This window comes from Urtica dioica, chromosome 1, assembly GCF_054948205.1.
Source record: "Urtica dioica subsp. dioica isolate 48M chromosome 1, U.dioica_male_clone48M_v1_H2, whole genome shotgun sequence".
Taxonomy (NCBI): Eukaryota; Viridiplantae; Streptophyta; class Magnoliopsida; order Rosales; family Urticaceae; genus Urtica; species Urtica dioica.
In genome coordinates, this window is record NC_142756.1 from 12897215 (window position 1) to 12921963 (window position 24749).

Genomic DNA, 24749 nt, shown 5'->3' on the forward strand with positions numbered 1-24749 from the left:
GCATATTGTTGATGGTGGTGTCAAGTGATGGAGCCTAATCTAAGGAATTGGAAAAAGTCCAACATCGGTTAGGGATAGTAACTTTGTACATTTCCTTAGTATATATAAAGGATGCTATGTGTTGTATTCCTTTGTACCCAAAAATAGAAACACTTGTACTTGTAACCTTTCCCAATTGGGTTTATAGTATTGCAGCGGCAAAGTGGACGTAGCTTTCTCTTTGAAAGTGAACCACTATAAATCTTGTGTTCCTTCTTTATTTTTCGTTTTTCTGTTCTGTGAGAGAGAGAGAGCGAGAGGTTTGACGAAGTGAACCCAACAGCGGTTTGGGCGAACTGATGAACTGAATCCAGCTCGACTGGACGAAGTGACGAAGCTAATCCAGCTCGACTGGACGAAGTGACGAGGTCAAATCCTAACAAGAGACTTGAAGTCTCCTATGTGATTCTTCTGCTCTACGTCGACGACATGCTGATCGCAGGTGCCAACCTACATGAGATCGACGAGCTGAAGAAGAGATTGTCCGAAGAGTTCGCAATGAAGGATCTAGGAGCCGCGAAGCAGATTCTCGGGATGAGGATCAAGAGGACGAGAGAGAGCATCAAGCTCTCACGGGAGGAGTACGTGAAGAAGGTGCTCCAACGCTTCAACATGGATGACGCGAGGTCGGTCAGCTCGCCGCTGGCCAACCACTTCAAATTGTCCAAGCAACAGTCGCCAGTGACAGAGGACGAGCTGGCATACATGGACAAGATTCCCTATGCTTCGGCCATTGGAAGTTTGATGTACGCAATGGTGTGTACGAGGCCGGACATTGCTCACGCAGTGGGAGTTGCGAGCGGGTTTATGAGTAATCCGGGGAGAGAGCACTGGGAGGCTGTGAAGTGGATCCTCCGATACCTGAGAGGCAGCTCGACCTCGGCATTGGTTTCAGGAAGTCCGAACTGGGACTCCTAGGTTACGTCGATGCTGACAATGGGGGCGACGTCGATAGCAGGAAGAGTACGTCCGGTTACGTCTACACGTTCGGAGGGACGGCTATCAGTTGGGTGTCGAGGTTGCAGAAGATCGTTGCCTTGTCGAGCTGTGAAGCGGAGTACGTGGCCATCACCGAGGCCACGAAGTAGATGATATGGCTGCAGACGTTTCTGGGCGAGCTGGATCAAGACCATGAAGGGAGTGTGTTGTACAGTGACAGCCAAAGCGTCATTCAGTTGGCGAAGAACCCAGTGTATCATGTGAGGACTAAGCATATACAGCTGAGATACCACTCCATCAGGTCGGCATTGGAAGATGGTGTATTGGTGCTTGAGAAGATCGCAGGGAGTCAGAATCCCGCCGACATGTTTACGAAGTCTGTGCCGTATGACAAACTGAGGTTGTGCTCGACCTCAGTTGGACTCCTCGTCTGATGAGTTGAGTCGCCGCTGCAAGATGGAGACGCGTGATGAGATTAGTCTCCAAGTGGGAGATTGTTGATGGTGGATGTCAAGTGATGGAGCCTAATCTAAGGAATTGGAAAAAGTCCCACATCGGTTAGGGATAGTAACTTTGTACATTTCCTTAGTATATATAAATGATGTTATGTGTTGTATTCCTTTGTACCCAAAAATAGAAACACTTGTACTTGTAACCTTTCCCAATTGGGTTTATAGTATTGCAGCGGCAAAATGGACGTAGCTTTCTCAAAGAAAGTGAACCACTATAAATCTTGTGTTCCTTCTTTATTTTTCGTTTTTCTGTTCTGTGAGAGAGAGAGCGAGAGGTTTGACGAAGTGAACCCAACAGCGGTTTGGGCGAACTGGCGAACTGAATCCAGCTCGACTGGACGAAGTGACAAAGCTAATCCAGCTCGACTGGACGAAGTGACGAGGTCAAATCCTAACACATATCGCATTTAGTCATATTCATGAGATTGTTTTATGACGGATTCCAGTGAAGGATTTGTTCTTTACGATGGATATCGAATGAAATTTAATGTGTTTAACAATCTTCGGCACACGTCAAAAATAAGAAATAAAAATCACTAAATGAAGATTAAAAGAACTACAAAAAGAGATAAATTAAATTATTGAGAATAATGAATAAGAAATTGAAAATGAAAAAAAAGGACATTTAGAATTGAAATTAATGGATATTTTAGTCCAAAAAATAAAATTATTTATATTTTTGCAAGTAGAACATTACTGCGTCTTGTTTTCACATTTAGTACATTAGATTAGGTAACTAAATTTTTCTCCACTCTTTAGTTCTCTCAGAAATTTCATGGGAAACCTAATTATTGCTCAATCAACCACGTTTTGTTGATATATTACACTTAAGTTGACCAAATAAGTCTCTAATCAAAGTAGCTTCCTTCTCTGTCGTCTGTCAGCTTTGACGTACTGAATCCAATAAAAAAGACTTGGTCATTCAAATAATTGCTTGGTGTACAATTTATTTGTTAAATGTAACACTATAACTACCTCTCATCGCAGTACTACTAATCAAAGTTCTGGAAATTTCGTCGGAGAATCAGAAGAGAAGAAGAGTCTTGTCTATTAATTGTCCCATTCATATCGAAAATAAGCTAATGAAGTCAATTCTCCCAGCTAGACAGCTAGCTATAGCCTTTGTTGATTATATAAATTAACATATTCTTCTCTTACAAGCAAATCTATATCTCTATCTTTTTTTTTCTTTTTTTTTTTTCTTTTCTTTCCATTTTCGTCGCAGAAATATGAACAGAAATAGTAATATTGTATTGAAAAATAGTGTTGAGCCTAGAGGAGGAGGAGGACCTTTTAACTCTTGGTAATTTTTAATTACCTATATATACATATATTTATTGGCATGCATTTTCCAATAATTTATGTCTTTCTTTTTTCTTTTGTACAAATATCACAGGCAAGGGTGGGTTTTGGGGGTCGTGGTAACCCTGATCTTTCCATTCTGGAAGAACAAATGGGGTCCTTTTCTAGCACTTAAAAGTGAGTTCGTACGTAAATTACATATAGCTCTCATATTATGTATTTTGTTTGAGGTTATTTGTAATTAAAACGTTGTAAGCTCTCATATCATGCATTTTTTTAGTTGATTTTGTGATAACAAAAAAAGTTGTTATTGTAAATGATTTAGATATTGGTGATATGGTTGAGAAGGTGGCGGAAGTGGTTGAAGATGTAGCGGAAAGAGTTGAGGAAACGGCCGACGAGATCGGAAATAGTCTTTCCGGCGGTGGAAAACTCAAAGGTGTCTTCGATCTCATCGAGAATGTCGCCGGGGAAACCGCCAAAGACGCCCACTTTGTTGACCAATTCATCGAAAAGGTTTTTATTTTTTATTTTTAACATACGCTATAGTTTTTTTTTTTAACATAATTTATCGTTTTCGTTGTGGCACGAACACATCTCCTCAATCATAGATCGCGGTTGATCAGCTTTGAGCTAGCTTCTTTTATCCTTATCATATGTCATCGTTAAAAATCAGTTTCATTTTACATATTATTTATAATTCTTTTTTTTTTCGTAGAGCGATCAGCTAGTTGTGTGTTAAGCCTCGTTAAATTATTATTGTTAGGAATCCCACACGCAGAAAAAAGAGAACTAACACAAATTTATAAGGTAACGGTAATACTCATTTCATTGTATGGAACCTCGTGGTATTATTTCACATGGTATTAGAGTCAAACAAAGCCCAATCAGATTTCGAATTTGATGAGTACAAAAAAAAACCACTATCTTGAGGGGCATGTTAAAAATTTTACATAGAAAACGGAAGGAAAACTTAGTTAAATAAGATTTTCTATCCCATTGGGCAAGTTGGTTTTTTTTATTAAAAATAAAAAATGCGCGGTTGGTTATATGTCTGCTAGATTATTTTGAATAGTCAAAATGTGTTAAATCTGATGAAAAAAATAGATATTCAAACATGCATGTTGTTGGGCGTTTTTTTTTTCTTTAAGCTGTAATTCACGTACGTGCTAACACCATTTATTAGATTTTCTGATTGAAACTACGTACTATTTACCAAAAATTTGCTAATTTACAATTTCTATAGTTTAGGTGACTTACGTAGCCAATTTTTTGTTAAATTTATGCGGTTAATTCTGCAGGTGGAGGACAAAGTGGAATCTGTATTTGGGATACTCTTGCCAAATAATCATCAACTACAAACCGAAGAGACAGAAGATGTTGATGAACCCATTAATGCACAAGAAAATTCTCCAACTTCTGCAACTTGAAAAACAACTCAATCATCACATCGATCAGCAAAGACTAAGAGAGGATATCATCATTGTTTTTTTTATTTATTTCTATTAATATTCATTCTTTATTATTTACACGATCTGTTAAAGAAAGATCTGAATGATTGGACATATTTCTCTTTTCCACGATCTGTTAATGTGAACTGCATGATTATTACCATACATAACATCAAATTGGGCGGTCACGTCGAAAAGGGGGGTTACAATAGAAAAAAATAAAAAAATAAAGAAAACTTTATTGATGTGTAAAAAAACATAGTTACAGTTGAATCATTGAATTGCATGTCACTTCCAAAGAATAGATCAGACTCGACTACATTTCTATTATATATATATGTGTGTGTATACAAACGGATGTTGCAGTATAATAAAATTACAAATATGAAACAGAAGAGACTTAAACATATGTTTCTGTAGCATATGATGTGTCCCTGGAGAGGATGGACCGAGCTTCTACAACTGAACGAGGAAGCTCCAGATCTCTGTCTTTCAGAGAATTGCCTTGCAACCTTTGCATTTGCGAGGCAAATGTATCATCCAATATCTGCAGAAAAAATTATTAATAACTATGATCATAAACATTCAATCTGATCACATAACAGTCATAACCGCTGACGACTTACCCCAAGAGCGTAATAAGATCCATTATACCATACTCGGTTCTCCTTTCTGCCTTCAAGAAACTTTAAGACGATCTGTTCAAAAGCAACAATCGAAATGTCAATCCAGAACTTCTTTTACCATACAAGAACTTCTTTTTTCAAGTTTATTTTTCTTTTACCTGTCCTGTTCTATCCCAGAATCCGCGGCAAGTAGCGATGAATATCTGACTCGTGAAAACCTCGTGCAAGTTGGATATAGAGTCGACAAGCTGTGAACTCAGCATGTGCATTCTTTCACGAACCTCGGATTCACCATCTTTTTCCTTTGTTTCCTCCAGAATCCTCTTGAGTACCGTGTTCCGATTAGCTTGCAACTGAGATGACCATTTTGTAAGCTCTAAAGAAAGAAAGAAAGAGCAAACCTACATTGCTTGGTGTAGAAAAAGAAAGCTTACGTTGGTTACTAGTTTGGAAACTACTGCTTGCAGATAGTTTTTGTATTTTGTTCTCAGAAGAACTGTGACTGCATTCATTTGCTCTCCGAACAATAACTTTTTGTCTCCCGTGACAGGCAAAACGGAGGCCCAAGTCTTTAGAATGTCCTCGACTCTGCAGTGTAGGACATCGAGAATTCTCTTCATGGTGTTCAAGAAAGTTCCCAACTGAAGAATAATACAATAATCTGGTCAGAGTAGTAAATATTGTAACAAATAACAATTTGCAAAGTTATTCACACAAAAAGAAAAATTAATAAAAATTTGCAAATGTGGATCACCCACTTGACTTGGAACATAATATATTGCCATAGACTGTCTTCTTGTCAGTTTCTGAACTTGCATATTCAGCCTCTTTGGAATGCTGTCTTTCAGTGGAGTCAAAATGTCGCTGTACTGTCTCTCCAGCGCCTTTATGATTGTTCTTTCCACATCTGCGACCGCCTGTTCGAATTTGAGAGAGCAAGTCAAGATTTAAGCTTTTCTATACCAAAGCGTGATCATAAAACCAATCTTACATTTTCAAGAACCAACGAGTACTGAGGCCATCGATTGATCACTATTTCGTACTGAACAAGGCTTTCTCTCATCTTCTCATACATATCCTCCGCAAAAGGTGAAGTGGAATGATTTGTTGATACCCCAGACCAAGGTACCTATAAATATTAAATAAAGCTTAAATTATAAACTAGTCGTGTAAACCCTAGTTTCGTCACCATAATATCAAAGGTGAAAAGTGTCAACAGATTGGTAAGAGTACCTTTTCTGATTTGCAATGATCAAGGAAGCCAAGTTGCATATCTTGTACCCACACCATAATATAATCGTGGAAAAGATTTCTTGAGTCTACACCTCCTTGCACTGGGCTGAATTCATCACAAGTTAAAAAATTACGATGAGAAGATCAATTTCTACTTATTACTAACACGGTGCACCATCCATGGAATTCTGTAACACACACCTGATGTGCCATGATTCAAGATTCCTTTCGAAATCAGCAGCGGCTACTAGAAGTTCATTCACATGTGGTTGTGGGCTTGAAGGAGGCCATGTGGCAAGAAAGGCTCGGAGTCGGTTTGACAGCTCGGTGCTGTAGACAGAAGCTGTGATGTTTGACAGGTCAATTGAGCTGTATAATTGAACAGCACACAACAATGTCAGTAGATACAAATATGAACCGATTCCTCAGGTTTAGAATGACGAGACTTCATTCTTTGCACTGCACATTATTTTTGCGTTCCTGAACTTTCATAATCTATCTAACGCTAAAAGTTTTTACATACCTGGGAAGGATGTCCAGGTCATGAATCTTGATGTCGGCCTGAATTTCATTGCCAATGTTTGTACAGAGATTCTTCATCTTGAGATATGCTGTTGAGATGGTTATTGAATCCATATTCAAACCTTCAGAGTTGCTTGACATGAACTCTTCAGTTTCCACCATGTGTGTTCGACACCTCTTTCTTGCTGCTGTCTGCAAAAAATTCCATTTAGTATATTGCTTCTGATAAACTGATAAAGATGATTATAATGAACAAAATAAGTCACATTTTAACTCCGAGGTTCCCGAGAATTCTACAACTTTTTTTCTTCTTTTAATTCTCTAGCTCCTTTTACCAAGAAGGTGATGCTTTATCACACATTTCTCAGTGGAAATTCAAAGCATATACAAGCAATATATTCGAGAAGATAACTATGCTATTTGTAATTTTTATTCTTAATTAATGCTAATTTCTTTCTTAAGAAGATAGTAAATTTATCCACCGTTTCAACTCTGTGGAACTCCAAACGCACACACAAGTGTATATGTTGGTTCCAAATCTAACAGAATAAGAGCATATCAATTAAGAGAAAAGAAAGGACAAACCTTCAAATAGCTTCGTAGCATAATCTGTCCATCGGGACTCAGTATATCATGAAGGAGGCAGTAGACTTTTACAGCAGGACCAAGAGCTGGCGCTGCAACTTCTTGTATGGGACCAAAAATGTCTCTTATTCCCGACGGAGACTCTTCATCTAATGACTTATAGTTCTCAAAAGTATTGGCAAGTAGTCTCTCAATCTGGGTCTCACAATCTAGAAGTACGCTTTTCTGCAACAAGACTCATAATTACAAATAAAAAATAGTTGGCTTAAAATAGCGAACTTCTCAGGCTTATCAAAGTCGCCGTAGACCAGCGAAGAATTTTCGTTGGAACTTCTATCTCAAGTTTAAATAAATAATGTTTCAAGAAATCTACACAAGAAACTACTGTATCAAGTCTACGTATTCAGCTTGAAAATGTGACATTAATGAGATATAAGCCCATCAAAAACCATATAAACTGTAGCATCGAACGAAATAAAAAAGCTGTAACTACTGATTATATATATGAGCAAGGACAGTTTAATTTTTTGACATGACTAACCTCCTGCCTTGTCAAACATTTCTGACTTCTGGCTTCTGTTATCGGTACAAGTAATTCATACACAAGCTCTAAGCAGTCTTTTGTTGGTGTGGCTACATGCATGACGTGTGAAAGATATCTACAAGAATACGGAAATCAATCAATAAATTCACTTTGTAAGCGAAACATATGCAAATCAATACATTGCAAGAAATGTTGTCTGTTAGGTTACCTCAGCTTTGTATATGATATAGAAACCGCATAATACTCTGAAAATTCACTCAACAACCATTTCCACTGTCCTTGTAACCACAAGTTTCGTGAATGAAAATTCTGTGCTCGCATAGCAGCCTCCAGCAATAAATCGTAGGCAAGAGTTTCCGCAACCTGTCCACTCTATTACATATTTAAGCAAATTATCAGTCATGTTTTCAAAAGTATGAATTAACAGTCAATACGTCAACAAGAACAATTTTTAAATTCACAGTAGCGACGGCTGTTCTCAGTTTAGCCATAAGACTAGTCTACTCACCTGAACAAATACTTTAAGTGGGTGAGAAACAAATTACTCGGGTTATAGGATACTTGCTTAGGTAGCTAGAGTTGGGGATATGTATACCTTCACGTGACTAGTCTCGTCATTAGTGATAGTGCTGCCAATATAGAGCTGAATCTTTCCTGTACATTCTTGATCATCATGGTATAAGGGCCACCAACGAAGTCTGTCATTCTGAATAAACAAGGAAACAATGGAAGTCAAATTTGCACATGAAGTTCTATGGAAAAATAGCTCAACAAATTTGCACGTGTAGACAAGTAGAAAACTTTCACATACAGGGTTATCAGTCAAGGATGAAATTGGAATTGTTGCACGGCCTAGTACTGATCTTTTTGAGTCTTGAGCCTCCACCAAAAGCGAATCTCCTTGACTCTCTGGGAAACTGAAAACGAAAATTTTACAAATTTCCTCTATTCAAAGTGAATTATAAATGGGAAAAAAACTAAATAACTCTTTATTTAAATGTTATTCCATTGTTCTCTTATTTTTTTCAGTACCATATTTATCCCTAGTAATCGAATCCACTACATATGTAATAGTCTACCGAACTCTTATTCTTGTATACAAAAATTAACAAAACATCATGCAAGAGCAAACACTTTAATGGTTGAATTAAAATGGAAGCTTACAACACATGGTAATCAGCACTGCCGGGGCGCAAGCAAATAGCAGAAGCTGGTTCAATTTGATTATTTTCTGTTGCGCTGTTTAGTTGGAATAAGCATGTTTGAGGCTCTGCAAGTACATTAAATAGATATGATGCGAATATTATTAGTTACACCTTAAATGTTACAGTCACACATCGCACATGATCTTGAATTCGGCAAAATGAGCTACAGACCTTCTACAGGAATCGCTAGCGAACCGGCTTTCAAGCTGTGCATGCTAGTTTTTACAACATGTTTCACGTACTCTGCTCCTACCTGCATGTAGATTGCCCCCCGCTGCGAATATGTGCTCTTAAGTTTACGCCGTGATATTACACGGAGTTTTTTCACTGCCATTAAACCAAGAAAAAGCATAAGTGTATTAGAGTTGTAAGAGAAAATTGAGAAAAGACTTACAGATAGATGATACGAGTGCTCAACTCGTTTTATGCATGAATTTAAAAGGAAAAAAATAAACACCAGTAAAAGAGAGAAAAAGGTAGTCGAGTTGAGTTATAACCTCAAGACTTTACCTTCTACTCTTATCTTTCCAACAACTTTCTTAGCATTTAATGAACACTTTTGTTCTGTACTCATGCTCGGTCTATCCTCTGCTTGTTGTAGTGCTCGAGGTTGCAACAAATAGTTCTGGAGTCTATATACAATCAAACAAACATGAAAAATGTTCACTCAAATACAAGAAGGAAAACACTAAATAAGGGTTCTTTAAGTCAATGAAAAAATAAATCATCAAGAACTTCATACCCAAATGCATTCCTAAGAATCATGCATTGACCATGTAGAAATTTAGATGCCTCAACAGAGCCACTCTCCCATGCCTGGAGGCATAGCCTTATACAAGCATCGTACGCAATCATAGTTTGCCACGCATATTGTCCACTGAAACCATTTAGATACGAAGCCAATTAAAAGAAATGAGAGCGAGAAGTAAGTTGTTTCCTAAACACTGATTTAATAAGTTATCTCAAAGATTGAAAGATAAACGATGTACTAGAATCCAGAAACGGAAAGACTTGGTTTTTCTCCAGCTATAGGTTTTCATGATGCACCGTGGGAAAAAAAGAACTTATCGTATAACAAGCCATAAACACGGATCAAACTAATATCTATAACAAGTATCAAAATAATAATATTAATTTCAAAATAAAAATCATAAAAATCAGAACCGAAAATGAGAAAAGGTTTTGGTAGCCCTCACCAGAGACATTTGTCTCTACTTTGGTATATGCTATGTATGCTTTTAGTAATTTTTCACCAGAGACACTTATATCATTATTTTTTTACAATGTATGTTAAGTTACTAGGATCACGCCTTAAAGCTACATATGCACAGCAGAGCAAAAAAAAAAAGAAAAAAAAAAAGGAACAAATGAAATGATAAGTTTGAAGTCCCCATTGGATTATTTGGGACAGAAAATGAAATGCCTTCGAGTAGCATGAGGGGAAACACATGATCTCGTAAGTTTGGCAGAACGAAAGTCATAGTTAAGGTGTGTTTGTGTCGGCATGCCGCCATAAACATAACTCGCAAAATAATCGACAAGGCATTCAAACTGATCAAGTCTCTCACCTAGTGCTATAACATGACGAATAGTCTGATTGGTTTGCTTGCAAATTCCCCATCTGTGTCTCCTTGCTTGCATTTACACTCGTGTTTACTCTGCAAAAACAATGCACGTAAAGTTTAAGAAAAGGATTTTACATAATTAATTCTCCGGTAAAATAAAACAGCTTCCCGAACCTGTCTCCGAGCTCAACTGTTCTCAACAAATCAGATTTCCAGTTCCCTAAACCGGCCTGTTCCATTGAAGGGCACGTTCCATTCTCAAATTGCTCGGCCTCCGCAAAAACTTCGGGAATTTCGCTTGTCTCTTGGAATTCAGCATCGTCTTGACCTTCTTCGCTCGGGCCTTCAAACATAGGAGGCGCACTCGGAGTTCCCAAGTCTGCTGAATCTCTAAGCACGCCACTTTCCTTACTCATTGAACCCTTAAACATCACATAAACCCAAAATAATCACTAGATTAGCTCATTTGATTCCTAATTCCAAATCACATAAACCCTAAACATTCCTAAGTCACAGTCTAGGCAATTCTTACCTGAAAATTTCGCAGGTGAATTTGCTTCTGAAGCTGATTGCCACAACCCGGAGTCAAACTCTTGTGTACATTACCACTCTTCTTCAACCCCAATTCAGTATCAGTAAATCGCCTGAAGTTGCTCTCTGGCACTTGGATCCTCAAACTCTCACTCAAAAACCCTCGATTCAACGACGAAACGTTGCCTCTCGTCATCATTCCCAACATAGGGTCTTCACATCCGAACGGCTCTTCATCTACGTCGAAACAACTCTCGACCGGCCTCAAGCCCGATTCAATCGACGATCCAAATGGCTCTTCCTCTCCGTACGAATCTGTACTGTCAGAGACTGAATCGACGACGCTCATATCATCATCGTCGTCCTCGTCGTTCTCTTTATCTCCGACCAAGCTCCGAGGGACGGAGAGCAAGCCGGAGTGAAATTTGAGCGGAGGCAGGGAATTGGAAGCCGGAGAGAAGCTTCCGTTGCCGACGCCATTGAAGCGCAGAGGCGACCTCGGAGCTGTTCTCTCGGCGAGAGGCGATCTAACGGTCGGTTTCTGGTTCCCCGATTCCAATTCAGTGCCCTAATAAAAAAAAGTAATAAACATGCAGTCAGATAATTTTACCTAAAAACCAGCTCGCTAAGTAGCTAAATACACCACGATCTCTGTTTTTGTTTTCGTCTTCTTTACCTTTTTTATCCAATTGATTGCGGTCTCGTCGAGACCTTCGGTGAACATTTTGATACACGGATGTGAAGACTTCGAGTTTGTTCTGGTTTACACAGAGATTGCTTTAAGAATTTCGGGCCTATGAGAAGAAGAAGAAGAAATGAGAAAAGCGTAGGCTTGAAGTCCAGGCACAATTACTTATTTTCCTTAGCAGAGAGATGATGAGAGCGTGATATGATTAGTAACGGCTAGTTTTGACTCTCCAGGTGTGTTTGTCACTTTGTCTTCGTCTGTTCTTGGTTTGAAATCCTAAAAAAGCAATTTTACAAGGAAGGGTTCTTTGTTTATTTATTTAATTAGTTTATGTAATGACGTGGACATAGAGCCTCAAACGGCTTTTTGTAGTGATTATTGTTTGTTGTTGTTTTTTTTTTTTTTTTTTTAGTCTTTCCAAAGCTACAACCCTACAGCATCTCAAATTCACATTAATGTCATGGCATATTTGACACTGATAAATTGAAAAATATAATATATGCACTTATTCTTTTATCATTATTATTGGAAATCATATTGTACTTATTCAGTTATTTGCTTAATGTTATTGAAAACGTTGTATTCACTTTTTTTTTCTATACTTCCTATTCACGAGCTAATACTTAATGCAACTAGTATTAATAGAGAAATTTTATTTTTTTAATATTATTTTAAAAATATTTTTAATATAAGATTTTAAGGGTTGTTTTGTCATCAAATATTATTGATTTTTTTATTCCCTAAAGATGGTACAAAAGCACTATGTCCCCATGTTCGTTCGTTCTCTCTTCTGACTGGTAACCTGCACAGCAAGCAAAGGATTGGAGATTCAACTTCAAAAATGATCCTATCTGGAACTTCAAAAATGAAGAAATATCAAGATTAGACTCATTAGTTAAAATATATCCAAAATTAAAGTTTTGATCCAAATTCGAACAAAAATACCCTTTCAGTCCATTTTTCCATTTTAAATCATTAAATTTCATCTGAATTCATCGTATTTCATCCGAATCCATCCGAATTCATCCGAGTTCATTTTAAATCATCTTAAATCTTCATCCAAATCTATCCGAGTTCATCGAAATCTATCCAAATTCATCGGAAAAAAAAAGTTAAAATCATCTTAAATCTTCGAATTACATCGTAAATAGCTATGAATTTCATCGAATTTCATCGGAAAAAAATTTCGAATTCAAAATCCTATTTTCAAAACCGAACCAAATCAACTAATTATCACTCTAATCATTATTAAGACTATCCTACAACAATTCAAACACAAAATAAAAACAAAAATTTTACTTTTTGTCACTCTTTTGAGCGTCAGAATCATAAATTTGAAAAAAAGAAAAAAATCATTTTGAGGGGAGAGGGAAAAATGGGCTGAAAGGGTATTTTTGTCTGATTTTTAGTCAAAGGTCTAATTTTAAATACTTTGTAACTATGAGGTTTACGCTTGATATTACTTCACTTTTGAGGCCCAAAAAATAAAATTTCTCTAATAATAATTAACTCGGTCTTTCACAGCCAAGTAAGAAAGTCAAATGCTCAAAATGGTTCTTGGCCAGATATTGCTTACATTGTGTACTAATTAGGAAATTTACTTTGATTGGAGTAATTTAAGCTTAATTCCTGAATAGATCACTTTTAAGAGCAATGCTTATTAGCAGTACACAATATATCATTATTTAACATATACGTCCAAACTGAATTAAGGATATCCAACATTTTACCCTTCAATTAAGTTTTATTCAGATATTAATGTAAATAAGACGGTATTAGACTTGTGTTAGAGCATCTCCTACGCAACGGCAAAACGCCAAATTTGGTGTGAAAACAGCTCCAATCACACGGGATACCCAACACCAAATTTGATTATTTAAACAGTGGCACGGCATATATGCCGTGCCACTGTACAACACGGCATTGTTGTTTTTTTTTTTTTTTAAATTTAACATATTAAATTCAAAGGTTTTTTTTTTCATATATACATATATTAACCTTATAAATGTTTATAAAACACAAAAACTCATAAATTGACTACAAAAATATCAAAACAAAGTTCAATTAAAACATACAAATTTAAATATAGGTTACAAAGTTTAAATTAAACACACAAAATAAAATAAAAACTAAAAACAATAACATAATTTTAAAAGACATAGTAAAAACTTAAAACACAATTTAATAACGGGGAAAATTATTTCCAGTTCCGTCAAGATAATTATAATACTGAGTGTAATCTTGATTTTGATCTCCTTGAGTTTGATCTCCCTGAGTTTGATCTCCCTGAGCTTGATCTTCCTGAGCTCGATTTTGTTGATAATTAGATGCTCGATATTGAGATCCATAATATTCAGAACCTTCTCATTGTTCTTCATATTGGTTCGTCTGTGCTCTTTTTTGCATAATTTTTTCTTTTTCTTTTACTAGAAATTCACGCATATTTGGGTCAGATATAGTATCCAAATTCATGAATAAAATTTTATTCTCTTCTTTCATTTGAGCTAGCTCAATCTTTTTCTTTCGAAGTTCATTTTTTTGTCTCTGAACTTCAATTCTATCAATATTAGAATCTTTAATAGTTCGGACAAGACTCTCATTTTTGTCCATCATTTTTTTAAATTCTTCAGCATCTTTTTGTTGTTTCTTTGCTTTTTTTACACCCATTGGTCTTCCAGATAAATTGCAAGTGTCTTCTTGATCGTTCATGTTAAGATCAAATGAATTCATACCGGGGGTTACAGGTGACTCGGTAGAAAATGATGACGATGACGGATGGTTAAGACCCGGGGACTCGGTATTTGAGTTGTTACCAGCAAATTTCTCAATTCCCTTAAGAATAGGCCACACATGGTCGAATTTGAAGCCCCTCTTGTATTTGGCATCCTCTACCAATAACATCTTCGCTTGAGTTAACTATTACATATTGATAAAAGAATGATGATAAAAAGTTAGTTAGTACAAATAAAAAATAAATATAATGTATACATTTATCGACAAAATAAATACTTACAATGTCATGTTCCGAAGCACCGCTGGGATTCTTATTTTCAATCTGGTTAATACATCCCCTTAGTTTCGAAACAGCAGAAAGAATGGTTGCCATTCTAGTTTCTAAAGATCTTCTTGGTCTAACCTTTTGGATTCCATTTGAGTGATACTCTGTTTCAATTCTTGCCCAAAATTGATCTTTTTTTTGGGAAATCCCTATGATTGGGTTTTGAGAAATATCAATATAGGTTTGACACAAGAGTATATCTTCTTGAACAGAGTATGAAGAACTGCGACTTGAAGTCATGTTTGAAGAAATGAGGTGAAGAATGAATTTGTGAGGAAATGGGTCTAGGAGTAAGTCTTATTTATAGAAATTGAATGGCTAGATTTAACGGCTAGATTTTAGATCTAAAATTCAATGGTCCGGATCTATTTGTTTGTTTCTGATAATGCTCAGAGACAAGATGTGACAGATATTGAACGGCTAGATTTTAGATCTAAAATTCAACGGTCCGGATCTATTTGTTTGTTTCTGATAATGCTTAGAGACAAGATGTGACAGATATTGAACGGCTAGATTTTAGATCTAAAATTCAACGGTCCGGATCTATTTGTTTGTTTCTGATAATGCTCAGAGACAAGATGTGACAGATATTGAACGGCTAGATTTTAGATCTAAAATTGAACGGTCGGGATCTATTTGTTTGTTTCCGGATCTATTTATTTCTTTCTATAAATGATGAGTTTCATACTTGGAAAAATATCACCTCCTTCTTTACCGTATACTTCTCCTCATAAAAAACGATGAATTTTCAATATGGTAGTTCATCTTACATACCATCTTCTTCCTCTTCTTCGTCTTCCTCTTCTTCTTCAGATAATGAATATTATGAAGATCTAGAAAACAAAGTCATATCTCAAATTACTGAAAACAACAATTTCATGCTAAATCGTATGCTAAATACCGAAGGCTCTCATCGTGGATCTATTCCTAGTCATATCGTTATCAACCGTGATCGGGAACAAGCCGCTCGCAATCTCTTCAACGACTATTTTGCAGAGAATCCTCGATTCCCAGAGACAATGTTCCGACGAAGATATCGAATGAGCCGAGCTTTATTTCTTCAAATTCATGATGTTGTGCAAAGGCATGACAATTACTTTGTCCAACGAAGAGATGGACTCGGTAAACTCGGGTTATCTAGTTTGCAAAAACTAACAGCCGCTTTTCGAATGTTGGCATATGGATCACCGGCAGACTCCACCGATGAGTATATCAAAATAGGCGAGTCCACAACTTTGGAATGCTTGAAGAGATTTTGCCGTGCTATTGTCGAGGTGTTTGGAGGCCATTATCTTCGAGCACCTAATGCTAATGACGTTGCAAGACTTCTCCACATTAACGAGCGTCGAGGATTTTCAGGTACGTTGGGTAGTTTAGATTGTATGCATTGGAAGTGGAAAAACTGCCCAACAGCTTGGGGAGGTCAATATGCTGGACGTAGTGGATCTCCTACGATTATTCTAGAAGCTGTAGCTGATTATGATCTTTGGATATGACATGCATACTTCGGTCTACCAGGATCTAATAATGATATTAATGTGCTAGAGGCATCTCATCTTTTTGCTAATCTTGCTGAGGGTACTGCTCCACCGGCCAATTATGTCATTAATGGAAAAGAATATAATATGGGTTATTATCTAGCTGATGGCATATACCCAAAATGGTCGACCCTTGTTCAAACTATTCACGATCCACGTGGTCCAAAAAAAAAGTTATTTGCAATGAAGCAAGAAGCATGTAGAAAGGATGTGGAGCGTGCATTTGGAGTGTTGAAGTCAAGATTTGCAATTGTGGCCGGACCATCCCGCTTTTGGAGTAAGAAAGTGTTACATGATATCATGACATCTTGTATTATTTTACATAATATGATAATAGAAGATGAACGCGATGTTAATCCAACCATTGAAGAACAAGCCGAAGTTCCAAATGTTGAAGTTGAGATGGCAGCCGATGAAGATGCTCGATTTCAACAATTCTTAGCTCGACACCGACAAATCAAGAACAGAGACGCTCATATTGAACTTCGAAATGCATTAATTGAGCACTTGTGGAATGAATATACTAATTCAGATAATTAGTACGATGTAATCTATCTTTCAAATGTATGTTTTTATGTTGAATTATTTAAATGTAATATTTTAATTAGTAATGTTATTTTTATTTATCTTTTTTTATTTATCTTAATATTTGTTAAATATTGGTAAGTACTAATTTTAATCACTTAATTAAAAAATATCACCATTATAATTATTTATTGAAATATTTTTTAATAAAGAGATTGTTTTATTTTAATAATATAATAATGATGAATAGTATTTTTAGTGTGAAATTTGGTGTTGTGGTTGGAGTTGGAAAAAAAATTTGGTGCTAAATCAACACAAAAGTTGTGTTGAATTAACACCTAGAAATCGGGTTGGGGTTGCCCTTAGGCTCCAAAGTTTTTGAGCGAAGAAATATCGTGCTTATCCAATGCCTCGGTGAAGCAACACAAACAGTCATCGCTGAAATAACGACAACTACGCGTTTCGATTGAATTGCACTCCAGGCAAACAAAAAAACGCTCTGTTTTAGACGCTCTCTCTCTCTCTCTCGTTTTGTTTGTTACATGAAAGGACATGTATCATAGAGCTGGCTTTCTTATATTATATATATTATTTTCCTTGGCGAGTACAAGTAGAACAAAATCCCTAGTCACGTACAGAATGAGCAAAACACAAAAGAACCTTGACCCATTCAATATTGCCGGGTAAAAACCGACAGTGTTTGGTTTCTCTATTCTTGACCACTGTGTTAGTCACAGGGTCAAAAATAGATGGCTCTTAGTGAAGGCCATAACGAGAATGAGACTGATCAACCAAGAAACTGTAATGAGGAAGTTGAGCGAGAAATGTGCCATAGAAAGCTCAAGTCTCGGCTTCGGTGGACCCCGCGTCTTCATTCCCGCTTCATCGATGCCGTCAACCACCTCGGCGGCCCTTACAGTATACAAACTCTCTCTCTCTCTCTCTCTCTCTCTCTCTCTCTCTCTCTCTCTCTCATGGATTTAATAGAGTTTCACATGAATAACGAATCTATTATGTGACGATGTTCATTTTTTTTTCTCTATTATTCATGTAATGTATAATGTATATGTAGAGGCAACGCCTAAATCACTTATGAAGATAATGTGTGTGGAGGGACTGACTCTATACCATTTGAAGAGCCATCTTCAGGTTTTAAAAAAAATATAAAATTAATAGTAGGTTAACAAAAATATGAAAAATCACTTGACTTGTCTGTGTTTGCAGAAATACAGGCTTGGTAAATACTCGTTCAAAGACTGGAGCCATGTTTCTCAATTGGGTGAGTTTTTTTTTTTTTTGGGGGGGGTCAATATTAAAGTAACCGAATGTCATTATATTTACAATAGTTTTCCCATTTGAATGAATGTTATAATTTTGGAAGTAGCGAAACTGAAAGTCTTTAACCTTTAATAATTCATAGTCGCATCAATGATAGGTCGGTCCGAACCATTGGAAATCCCAAGCTCTTCAAGCTTCCCTCCATTGCATCATCACGACGAGTAAGCATTAAAAAAAAATGTCTCACAAAATTGCGTATACTTCATTATCTCGTAATCTAATGGCTCCGGCGAATCACAGGTGTGACGGGCTGGACAATCGAGAATCACAAACTCGGAAGCAGATTCAAGTCCAAGTTCGTCTTCATTCGTCTATTTTCCTTCTATTCATTTTTTAATGAGCTTGTAGCCAATAAGCGCACTGAGCTCGAGCATTCACAGGTCGAGAAGCGTTTGCAGGTTTGTGGGGACGCAGAACGCAGATACCTAAACATGGCTTTCGAATCCGCTTGCAAATTGGCTGCGTTTCAATACCTTGGCGACATGTCCAAGCCATCAATATCGCAGTTTTTCCACGGTCCTGAATTAGAGAAGAGAAAGGAGGAGCAGATTTCTGAGGAAGACCCTGCAGAGACTTACTTGGTTTTGGACCAAAATGGGAGTGAGGCTTGACTCTAATGGCATCAACCAATAATCCAAAGGTTACAGGAAAATATGGGATACAACAAGAACAGCATATAAAACTACAAATCTCTTACTTATGTATATATGTTGGTCTTCTTAGTAGGGAAGTCTGGTGTCTTTTCATGCTCTTGTGATATGTTATATTTCTCTAAATTCACAAATTATTGGAGGGTTAAAACTGTAAAGAAAAAATAAAAAAAGAGCAAACACAAGCTACTTGCTAGTCAATCCAGTAATAATAATCTTGTAACAATTCAATTCAAATGTGAAATATAAAATGGGTCTCATCTTCGCCACTATAGCTTAGAACAAACGCGAAATAATAGGCGTTGATGGAAATATTTCAAAGTTCTTCTCTCAAGAAATGAAAAAACAACATGTGCTAGGCCTTAATACAATGCGATTGAGCAACTTCCTAGTATCAAGATAATCTTTCAAAGTTGCAACAAAAAAAAAAAAGCTAAAAAATACCGAAAAGTATCTTGGTCTTCCCTATGTAACGGTTTCTTCTAATCGATCTTGACGGACGAGAAGAGGTAGTGAACAAAGTAGAAGGAGACGAGGAAGCCAATGGTACCGGTGGACAACATGATGGCAATGGCCATCAAGAGCGAGTAGCCGAGATAGAGAGCCGCGGAGACGGGGCCGCTCAAGCTCTGGAGATCGAATACGAGGTAGTTGATGGAGTAAAGGAAGACGTAAAGCGAGACCGATCCCGAGGCGTAGAAGGCCTTCCACCACCACCGCCAGTCCTCCACGCAGAGATGCATGTACGTGAGCACCACCGAGACCTCTGCGCAGACTATGACCAGAAGCGTCAGAACTATCAGAAGGAACCCAAACACGTAGTAGAATCTCCCGAGCCATATGCTCGAGAGGATGAAGAAGAGCTCGATGAAGAGGGTCCCGAACGGGAGCGTCCCGGCCCCGAGGACGAGGATCCACGAAGGGTATTTCCGCGCCGGGATTTCTCTCGGGATTTGGTTGGTTCGGACCGGGTACTTGATTTCCTCGGCCCGCGTGCCCATGAACCCTCCGACTAGGGTTAGCGGGACCGAGACGCAGAACCAGAGGGCGAAGAGGATGAAGTACAGCGAGATCGGGATCGCTCCGGTGCTGTTGTTTGCCCAGAGGAGGAAGTTGAGAGCGGTGAGGATCGCGAAGGCGATCCCGGGGAAAAAGCAAGCCACGGACCACGATACGGACCGCCATTCCTCTGATGTTCCTTTGATGGTTCTCCACATTCGGACTCCGACGTAACCGGCTGAGATTCCGAGGAAGAGGTAGAGAACGATCATCCCCGTCAAGAGCATTCCCCGAGAAGCCGGGGACATGAAGCCGAAGGCCGCGAAAACGATGGTCACGATCGCCATTCCGGTGATCTGAACTCCGTTCCCGACCATGATGCAGAGGAGCTTCGAGCACTCCGGCTCTCTGAACACGTCTCCGACGACGAGCTTCCACCCGGAGAGCTCCTCGTTCATCTGGGCCTGAGACTCCTTGTCCAACTCCTCGTACTTTGTCAAGTCACGTCTCACCGTCCGGAGGAATATGACGAACACGATTCCGGCGAGGAACGTGATTACCATCAGCGAGTTCAGGATCGAGAACCAGTGGACCCGAGCGCCTTCCATTTTGAGGTACGCGTCCCATCTCGACGGCCATCTGATATCGCTCTTGACGAACTCGACCTCGTACGTGAACGTCACTCTCTCTTGCTCCCGGATTATCTGAGACTGGTCGAGATCCGAAGGGCACCTTATCTCTCCGGGGCTTTCGTATTTGTGGAGCTTCAACATCGCTTCGGTGTCGTGCTTCACGCTGCAAGGCGTGACCTGAAACCCGACGATCTCGAACCCGGACGCCTTGGATTTGTCGGCTTCGGAGATGACTCCGAGACCCTCTTCCCCGGTCCCGATGATCTCGACCCCGCTCCCCTCGTACTCGTGGATTAAGACCTTGAACTTCAAGTGGTTGATGATGTAATCGTCGTTGCTGTTCGGCGGAGTGTAACCGACCGGAAAACCGGTCCACTGAATGTTCACGCCGTTCTGCTGAGCGAATCTCATGGCGGGAAGGTTGTCGAGGATCATATTGACCTGGTACAGATCCCGGGTTCTCTGCTTCAAAAGCTTCACCTCGTTCTCCTTCAGCGGAGGAGTGGTACAGAGGTACACAGTCTCGTTCGTGTTCATTCGGAATTGGTAAGGAGAGTTGTCGATCTGGTCTCCCATGAGAAGCTCGCCGAGATTCTCGGCGCTCTTCTTGATACCGCCAGAGGGCTGGCAGTACGGGAGACTGTAGTAGCTGAATGGAAGCTCGGTTTCAATGGAGGTCAAGGAATTAACTTTGGCGACGATAACATCGCCTTTGGAATATGTGTGCATGTAACTCCCGGGGAGATAAAATCCATTGCAAGTGTGCGCAAATAAGACCAGGAACAGAAACGCCCTTCGCATCGAAGACCACCTCAGACCCAGCGAACCCATCGAGAACCGATGAAGAAACGCCAACTCGGTGTTTGATCTACGCTACTCCAATACTTTCTACACAAATATGAACATATTTTTCTCTAGTCAGCCTCATACAATTGCATCACCATATAAAATAATGAAGTTTTAAAAAAAATGAATCTAACAAAGACAATAATTAAAGTTCCTTCTCAAATCCAAGGAAGGATAAAAATGCACATCCAATCCTCCACAGATCTATCCATTTTTACCAACATGCAAATCAGACCCAAAAGAATATAAAAAGAATGAGACTTCAATCGAACAGATATGAACCCTAAAAACCATATCAACTTATCGACATAAGAAACAAACAAAACAAAAAACGAACAAGTGAGAGACTACGTACTTGCCCGCTTTGAAATCAATCGAAAAAATGAAATCGAGAAAGCAAACAACACCACATCTATCAAAATCCATTACCATAACAAATCACCCCTACCAATAAAATCACTACTGCAAATCCTTCGAAATGAAACCAGGAAATAAAAAAATAATAAAAAAAAAATCACGACCAACAAACTAACCTTTGAAAGTCGAATCTTCTCAGATCCGATCTCAAACCCTGGCGTAACGATGAAGCTAAAAAGGGATTCGATATGAGCAACAACAACGCTCTCTCGTTCTTGTCCTGGTCTATATGGTTCTCAAGAGGATCTCAGGATTTGTATTTGTGAACACTTTTTGTTTCCTCGTTGCTTTTTCTTTATTTATTCCATATTATTGGAAGCAAACAGATAATTAATAAAAATATAAAATGGGTGAGACTGAAGGGTTAGATCAGGTGGCGTTGCGTAGATGGGACCCACTGATTTGTCGGCGTTTTGATTTAAATGTTTTTTTTTTCTCATAGTGTAAATGTCTTTTGTTAGAACTTTGAACAGTACTTTATAAGAGATTTTAAATGAAAAAAAAATAATAATGTCTATTCTAGTTTACTAATTTCCGTTATGTGCAGTAAAATTTAGTAGCGAAAAAAGTAAGAAAAAAATTCAGATTTCACTCCACCAGAGTGCGTGTCATGCTAATTTTGCTCATCAACTGTCCGATTAGTACAAAAGGGTAACGGTATTTAGTTTACTGAAATGATTTTAAGTTTAAATTTGAGTTGTACTTGTGCTGCGAGTAATAATGAGCATTAGAAGCGTTTTAATGATGTATACACGGAGAGTAATGCTATTTGGTAGGAGCCACGATTTTAAACTATCCACTAAGCATTTAATACGTGGATGTTTAATACTTTTGGATGGGGACGTAACAACTTCTGAGTGGGTCGTTAAAATTCGTGACCTGTGATAAGTGCGTTAATCACGCGTAAAACTCCTATTTCCCGAACCAAAAACCGACGAGTCCTCAAGTATTTTAATGGTTTTAGTAGGTTTTTGAGTAGTTTCAGGTTCAAAAGAGCAATAGAGCGTCTACAATCAATTTCGTGGAAAAAAGGACGGAATTTGGAAACAAAACGGTCGAAATAGAGTCAAAAAGCACAAGCAAGGAAATTGGCGACAACCGCGCGCCGCGCGATGACAGACTTCGAGACCGCGCGCCGCGCCTCGGCAATAGCACGCCGCGCATCCTGGGAACGCAATCATGAAATCACACAGAGTCTTACGCGCGCAGCGCGCATAAGCTGAATTCGGGACAGCGCGCCGCGCAAGGAGGACCGCGCGCCGCGCCCTTCTTCGGGTTTTGACGGACTTACTTTCCGTTTTTTATGTTTTTGAGCGAATTAAGCCATTCCAAAGGCCCAATATGCTCCGAAAATCACCCCTTGACCTATATATTAGACTCTAAGCTCTGAAAACACAAGCCTCCGTTTTGTTTTTAGTTTCTCTTTTATTGTTTGGTTGTTCTTGAGAGCTTTTGAAAGAGGAAACGGCGTTCTTCAACGGAATTGACAACCCGACGAGTTCTCCTTCTCCGAATTCAATCGTTCTTCTTTCTTCCCTTTCTTTTATTTATTTTATTGCTCTAAATTATTGTTGAACATCAATTTTATTTAATATGAATTCTGTGTTGGTTTCAATTTTTATTTTAGTGCTTTTAATTATTCTGTTTTGTTTAGCGTTGATTATGAATTCCATTAGAGGCTAAGTTTCTTTTGGGGTTGCGATGTAGCCGGGATTGATAATGGTTGGGGGGCTCGTTAGGGTTAGATAATCATTGTTTGCTTCATTATTATGGATTGCTTTATGTGAATTGTGCGTTATGCTTTCTAGTGATTGATCACCATTAGAACTGTTATCTAGGATTGTTTAGCTACTCGAGAGAGAGTAAATAATCGTGCTTTTGTTCATGTCATCATAGTTGATCCTAGGTTAGAAAATCTAGGCAATTTATGTAATCGTTTGAACTCTTGTTTCATTGCGTGTGATTGTTTTAATAGGATTAGATGCCGAGAGGATAATAATCCGTCAATTGCATAGGTTTGCTAGAACACTCGAGAGAGGCTAGTGAATAAGTTTGATAGAGTGAGATTAACATCCATAGGAGTAGATTTTGTTTTTCGAGCCCGAAACCCCCGTCCTAGTTAGTTCCGGTGAAATCGTGACCCCTACCTTCTCTTCTTGCAAAACTCGTATTTAACTCTTTGCTTTAGTTTTATTATTGCTTTTGTTACAACAATCATCTTAATCTTACTTGGAATTAATTAGCATCAAGTTTCAGAAAATCGCTAGAGTAACTAGTCTCTGTGGGATCGATATCCGTTACTTACGTAACACTATTACTTGTTCGATACGTCCGCTTGCGTGCTAGTTATAAAAATATCGCAACAACCTGTATCATAAATCATTATTGATACACGAAAATCCAGTTGCAAATGGAAGTTATTCATTTCAACCACATTGATGAAGATCATATGCTTTATTTTAAAATTTATTGTCTTCCAGTTGGGGGGTTTTTTTTTTGGTGTCATTCAGGTATCTCTATCAAACTTACGATAGTATAACAATAATCATTGAAAGTTTGTCAGCTAAGAAGCGGAAGCGCGAAGTTGAGTTAGTTTTCATGAACAAATTAGCAATCTGAAGAGAAAAGGGAACATAAGGCAATGCGATCGTACCAAATTGTGAGAGAAGGCGGGTAACATGGCAATCAATCTCAATATGTTTGATTCGTTCATGAAAAACCGAATTACGAGCAATCTGAATGACACTCTGATTATCACAGTATAGCTACGTAGGATGATGAACAGTAACCAAACAATCTCACATGCAGTCGTTGCCATAGCGCGATATTCAACTTTGGTAAAAGAGCGAGAAATGAATCATGTTTCTTGCCATTCCAAGAGATGAGAGAATCTCCAAGGAAAACACAAAATCTAGTCGTGGACTTCCGATTCGTAGGATCACCAATCCAATCGGCATCGGAGTAGGCACGTAAATCTAGCGAAGACGAGGACAGAAACAAGAGA

The 24749-nt window shown here is 38.3% G+C and overlaps 4 protein-coding genes and 2 pseudogenes across 4 annotated transcripts; 3 read left to right on the top strand and 3 right to left on the bottom strand.

Moving 5' to 3' along the window:
- Nucleotides 1–1127: 1127 nt before the first annotated feature.
- LOC149407303 (uncharacterized) lies at nucleotides 1128–4413 on the top strand. The gene is made up of 5 exons (XM_089619816.1): nucleotides 1128–1378; nucleotides 2716–2793; nucleotides 2887–2969; nucleotides 3118–3308; nucleotides 4094–4413. The coding sequence occupies exons 1-5, from the start codon at nucleotides 1128–1130 to the stop codon at nucleotides 4220–4222; spliced, it is 732 nt and encodes a 243-aa protein (XP_089475942.1). The 3' UTR covers nucleotides 4223–4413.
- An 81-nt stretch (nucleotides 4414–4494) lies between these two features.
- LOC149407304 (portal protein) lies at nucleotides 4495–11956 on the bottom strand. Its single transcript, XM_089612713.1, has 22 exons — nucleotides 11731–11956; nucleotides 11056–11622; nucleotides 10698–10945; nucleotides 10527–10616; nucleotides 9701–9835; nucleotides 9469–9590; nucleotides 9130–9285; nucleotides 8918–9023; nucleotides 8565–8670; nucleotides 8349–8459; nucleotides 7962–8125; nucleotides 7751–7868; nucleotides 7210–7434; nucleotides 6626–6816; nucleotides 6304–6471; nucleotides 6103–6208; nucleotides 5861–5998; nucleotides 5628–5786; nucleotides 5304–5510; nucleotides 5028–5222; nucleotides 4870–4941; nucleotides 4495–4790 (listed from the first exon to the last, which is right to left on the bottom strand). Exons 1-22 carry the CDS (start codon nucleotides 11776–11778, stop codon nucleotides 4644–4646), a joined length of 3579 nt encoding a protein of 1192 aa, XP_089468839.1. The 5' UTR covers nucleotides 11779–11956; the 3' UTR covers nucleotides 4495–4643.
- A 1715-nt stretch (nucleotides 11957–13671) lies between these two features.
- Nucleotides 13672–14869, bottom strand: LOC149407305 (uncharacterized; annotated as a pseudogene).
- Nucleotides 14870–15540: 671 nt separating this feature from the next.
- On the top strand, nucleotides 15541–16837 carry LOC149407306 (protein ANTAGONIST OF LIKE HETEROCHROMATIN PROTEIN 1-like; annotated as a pseudogene).
- A 562-nt stretch (nucleotides 16838–17399) lies between these two features.
- LOC149407307 (myb family transcription factor PHL12-like) lies at nucleotides 17400–18945 on the top strand. The gene is made up of 6 exons (XM_089612740.1): nucleotides 17400–17781; nucleotides 17936–18012; nucleotides 18088–18142; nucleotides 18299–18362; nucleotides 18442–18496; nucleotides 18582–18945. Exons 1-6 carry the CDS (start codon nucleotides 17613–17615, stop codon nucleotides 18810–18812), a joined length of 651 nt encoding a protein of 216 aa, XP_089468866.1. The 5' UTR covers nucleotides 17400–17612; the 3' UTR covers nucleotides 18813–18945.
- A 93-nt stretch (nucleotides 18946–19038) lies between these two features.
- Nucleotides 19039–22079, bottom strand: LOC149407308 (Endomembrane protein 70 protein family). Its single transcript, XM_089612725.1, has 2 exons — nucleotides 21862–22079; nucleotides 19039–21370 (listed from the first exon to the last, which is right to left on the bottom strand). The coding sequence occupies exon 2, from the start codon at nucleotides 21311–21313 to the stop codon at nucleotides 19334–19336; it is 1980 nt and encodes a 659-aa protein (XP_089468851.1). The 5' UTR covers nucleotides 21314–21370; nucleotides 21862–22079; the 3' UTR covers nucleotides 19039–19333.
- Between the last annotated feature and the right edge of the window lie 2670 nt (nucleotides 22080–24749).

Excerpts from the sequence above, each read along its gene's own strand:
- LOC149407307 (XM_089612740.1), top strand. The coding sequence starts at position 17,613 with ATGGCTCTTAGTGAAGGCCATAACGAGAATGAGACTGATCAACCAAGA. Across the intron at positions 18,013-18,087 it reads ATTTGAAGAGCCATCTTCAG|AAATACAGGCTTGGTAAATA; the intron begins GTTTTAAAAAAA and ends CTGTGTTTGCAG. Across the intron at positions 18,143-18,298 it reads GAGCCATGTTTCTCAATTGG|GTCGGTCCGAACCATTGGAA; the intron begins GTGAGTTTTTTT and ends CATCAATGATAG.
- LOC149407303 (XM_089619816.1), top strand. The coding sequence starts at position 1,128 with ATGATATGGCTGCAGACGTTTCTGGGCGAGCTGGATCAAGACCATGAA. Across the intron at positions 2,794-2,886 it reads GGAGGACCTTTTAACTCTTG|GCAAGGGTGGGTTTTGGGGG; the intron begins GTAATTTTTAAT and ends CAAATATCACAG. Across the intron at positions 2,970-3,117 it reads TCCTTTTCTAGCACTTAAAA|ATATTGGTGATATGGTTGAG; the intron begins GTGAGTTCGTAC and ends TAAATGATTTAG.
- LOC149407304 (XM_089612713.1), bottom strand. The coding sequence starts at position 11,778 with ATGTTCACCGAAGGTCTCGACGAGACCGCAATCAATTGGATAAAAAAG. Across the intron at positions 7,869-7,961 it reads ATATCATATACAAAGCTGAG|ATATCTTTCACACGTCATGC; the intron begins GTAACCTAACAG and ends GTATTCTTGTAG. Across the intron at positions 4,791-4,869 it reads GATCTTATTACGCTCTTGGG|ATATTGGATGATACATTTGC; the intron begins GTAAGTCGTCAG and ends TTTTTTCTGCAG.
- LOC149407308 (XM_089612725.1), bottom strand. The coding sequence starts at position 21,313 with ATGGGTTCGCTGGGTCTGAGGTGGTCTTCGATGCGAAGGGCGTTTCTG.